This window comes from Gossypium arboreum, chromosome 8 (assembly GCF_025698485.1).
Source record: "Gossypium arboreum isolate Shixiya-1 chromosome 8, ASM2569848v2, whole genome shotgun sequence".
NCBI lineage: Eukaryota > Viridiplantae > Streptophyta > Magnoliopsida > Malvales > Malvaceae > Gossypium > Gossypium arboreum.
Window position 1 is genome coordinate 137384927 of NC_069077.1, and position 3299 is coordinate 137388225.

The window sequence follows — 3299 nt, forward strand, 5'->3', positions numbered from 1 at the left end:
AAAGAATTGTCAAGAACACATTTCACCATTTGATCAACAGCTAGGTTTTGAGTCTTAAGAATATGTCGAAGATTTCTTATAACTAATGTAATTTTTGCCATAACTTTCGAAAACCATTTTATAAATAAGTTATGATAAAAATATATAACTATTTTTATGAATAAGTATATATTTTATAATATATATATGGACACGTAAATAAGTTATGTCTATATTTATTGGCCATAACTTTTTATAAAAAAATTATATTATCACACTTTTATAACATGTAAATTATTTTTATAGTAAATTTTGTTGCCATAATTTTAGAATTATTTTAGGATTTAAATAATATAGATTTTTATAACTTTATAAAATACATCTTATTTTTATACTATATATTTTAGAAACACTCATACATGTTTATACTTATAATATAGTTTTATAACTTTTATAAAAATAATTTTAAATTTGGATTTAGGTGTAATTACTCCAATTCGCACTTTCCCCTTATGAAACTGAAAGTGTAATTGAGTGTGCTCAATTACACCTAATTGATGAGACTCGCCAATGACAGTATTTACCCAAAAATGTCATCTTTGAGCACAGGCAAATCCGGGGGCAAAGTTAGAATTTTTTTTAGGGTCGAAATTATATTTTATATTTTTACGATAGTAAAAATGCAATTTCACATTTTTAATAGTTTATATGTTTATAGTTTTTATCATTTTTGAGGGGTTAAAGTGTAATTTTATCATTATTAATTTAAAATTTTATAAATTATAAATGAGTCTAAATGAAAAATTTTCTATTTTAGGGGGGACCGAGGCCCCTACTAGCCTCCTGGCTTTGTCATTGCCCAATTCCAATTACTAGGTGGCTTTTCAAACACTACCTAAAGAAGAAAAAAAAACTTATTCCTCCTAATTTTTTTTTGAACAATCTTATTATAGATTTTGATTATATTTACTCTTTGTAACATAATAACTAAAACTACCCATAGTCCCTCCTTAACCCATAAATAAAAGGATAATATGTTTCAGCGTACTTGAACCTACATTTTTTTATATTAACAACAATATTAATGCCAATTGAGCTAAAACTCAATCGATTGTAACTAAAAAAAATAAATAAAAAATGATTAAATCCCTCATAAATTTTTTTATATAATTTCCATACCCATTTAACGATTTTTCCTAATAACCAGAGGCGAATTCAGGGGGCTAGCAGGGGCCTCGACCCCCTAAAATGAAAAATTATTGTTTTGGCCTTTTAAAAAATTTTAAAAAATTAAATTAGTAAAAGTAAAATTACACTTTGACTCTCTAAAATTATGAAAATTTAATTTAATCCTTTAAAATTATAAAGATATAAACTATTAAAATTAAAATTTCATTTCGATCCCCTAAAAAAATTTTCTGACTTTACCCCTACTAATAACATCGTGCCCGATTTTTGAACATAAATTCTCATGAGAAATAACTGTAAATCAACTCAACAAAAAGGAAAAAATTCAACATTATAGGAAGTAATCTCAAATAAAAACAATTCTATTTTTGAAAACTAATCAAATCTAAAATATTTGGACAGTTTTTCAATAATAAGAATGAAACATGTTTCCGTCCAAATGTTTTCCGGTTCTATGAAAAACCGCGTGTATCATGCAATCTGCAAAAAACTTTTCATTTTCATAGTTGCACCGTCATTCCGTCCACGCGAAACACAGCACCAACAAAATTCACCGTCCACTTGCCTTTCTTTTCCCCATCTATATAAATCCACTCCCACATTCCCTCACTTTCTCATCAATTCCTCTACTTTCTTTTCAACCAAACACACTTACAACCCGATGGCCGCTTCAAGCTTTGCTCTAAGGTCCACCATTTCTTCTGGGATAATAAGTAACCCCAGATCAAAAACCTTGTTGCCTGCGGTTAATTCATCTTTCAAGCCCATCAAAAACCCTTCTTTAACTCAAACTCACAAGCTTTTCACTTTCTCAGCTCCCAAACGAGCTTTCACTTGCAAAAGCCAGGCTATTCCATCTGATAACTCAGCTCCTGGTAAATTTTGATTCGTACCACTCATTTGATTTGTCTCTTTGGGTTGATCTTGTTTAATATTTCTGGGATTTTGTGCTTGTTTCAGATAAAGTTCAAGAACTGCATATATATGAGATGAATGAGAGAGATCGTGGTAGTCCTGCCTATCTTCGTTTAAGTCAAAAATCTGTGAACTCACTGGGTGATCTTGTCCCTTTTAGCAACAAAGTAAGCTTTCTTTTTTATTAATCTTACTGCATTAATTTATGAAGTTAATCTTGAAAATGTATATATATAAATACAGATGTATAGGGGAGATTTGGAGAAACGAATAGGAATAACAGCTGGGATATGCATATTAATAGAGCACAAACCCGAAATGAAAGGTGATCGCTACGAGGCCATCTTCAGCTTTTACTTCGGGGACTACGGTCACATAGCAGTTCAGGGACCTTACTTGACTTACCAGGACACGTTTCTCGCTATTAAAGGTGGGTCAGGAATTTTTGAAGGTGTCACTGGTCAGGTGAAACTCCACCAAATTGTTTTCCCCTTCAAGATTTTCTACACGTTTTACTTGAAGGGGATCGGTGAGCTCCCAGAGGAGCTGCTTTGCAAGCCGGTTGAGCCACACCCAGCTGTTGAAGCCTTTCCGGATGCTAAGGCTTGTGAGCCACATGCTGCTATTGCAAATTTCACTAATTAAATCATTTATTAATGTTATATAATTTTAATAAATTGCGATATCTATGGAGTCTTAGGTTTAGTTTGGATGGACGATGTATTTTTTCGGTAATGTTAAAAATAGCGATGATGATGAGATTAATTATTGTGGCTGTGAAGTAAAAAATTTCACCGCATCACAATAATCGCTCATCTAAAGGAGGCATTAATATTGTTTTTCGTTCTTTTAGATTCTCTATTGTGGAAGATAGAATACGATTAGAAGTAATTAAATAAATAAATATTTTGTCTTATTCAAAATTTTACTGTAACAAGATTATTTTAAATTATTTTTAAAATATATATATCAAACATGTTGAGAATATTATAAAAATTATTCATCAACAATAACCAAAAATATTTTATATCTTACAAAACTAAGAGAATTATAGTAAGAATAATAGAGAAAAGTAGAAAAATGGAAGAATAATTCAACTTTCACTTGGAATACCAAAAATCTTATACATGCCCTTTATTTATAGCCTCATTCATATTGTAATTATTTTTACATTCAAAGTAGGCTAGCCTAATGCATTGTAATTATTTTTGCATGAT

At 30.1% G+C, this 3299-nt stretch overlaps 1 protein-coding gene across 1 annotated transcript; it reads left to right on the plus strand.

Moving 5' to 3' along the window:
* The first annotated feature begins 1765 nt into the window (after window positions 1–1765).
* LOC108469180 (allene oxide cyclase, chloroplastic-like) lies at window positions 1766–3005 on the plus strand. Its single transcript, XM_017770074.2, has 3 exons — window positions 1766–2042; window positions 2128–2249; window positions 2326–3005. Exons 1-3 carry the CDS (start codon window positions 1829–1831, stop codon window positions 2725–2727), a joined length of 738 nt encoding a protein of 245 aa, XP_017625563.1. The 5' UTR covers window positions 1766–1828; the 3' UTR covers window positions 2728–3005.
* Window positions 3006–3299: the final 294 nt, after the last annotated feature.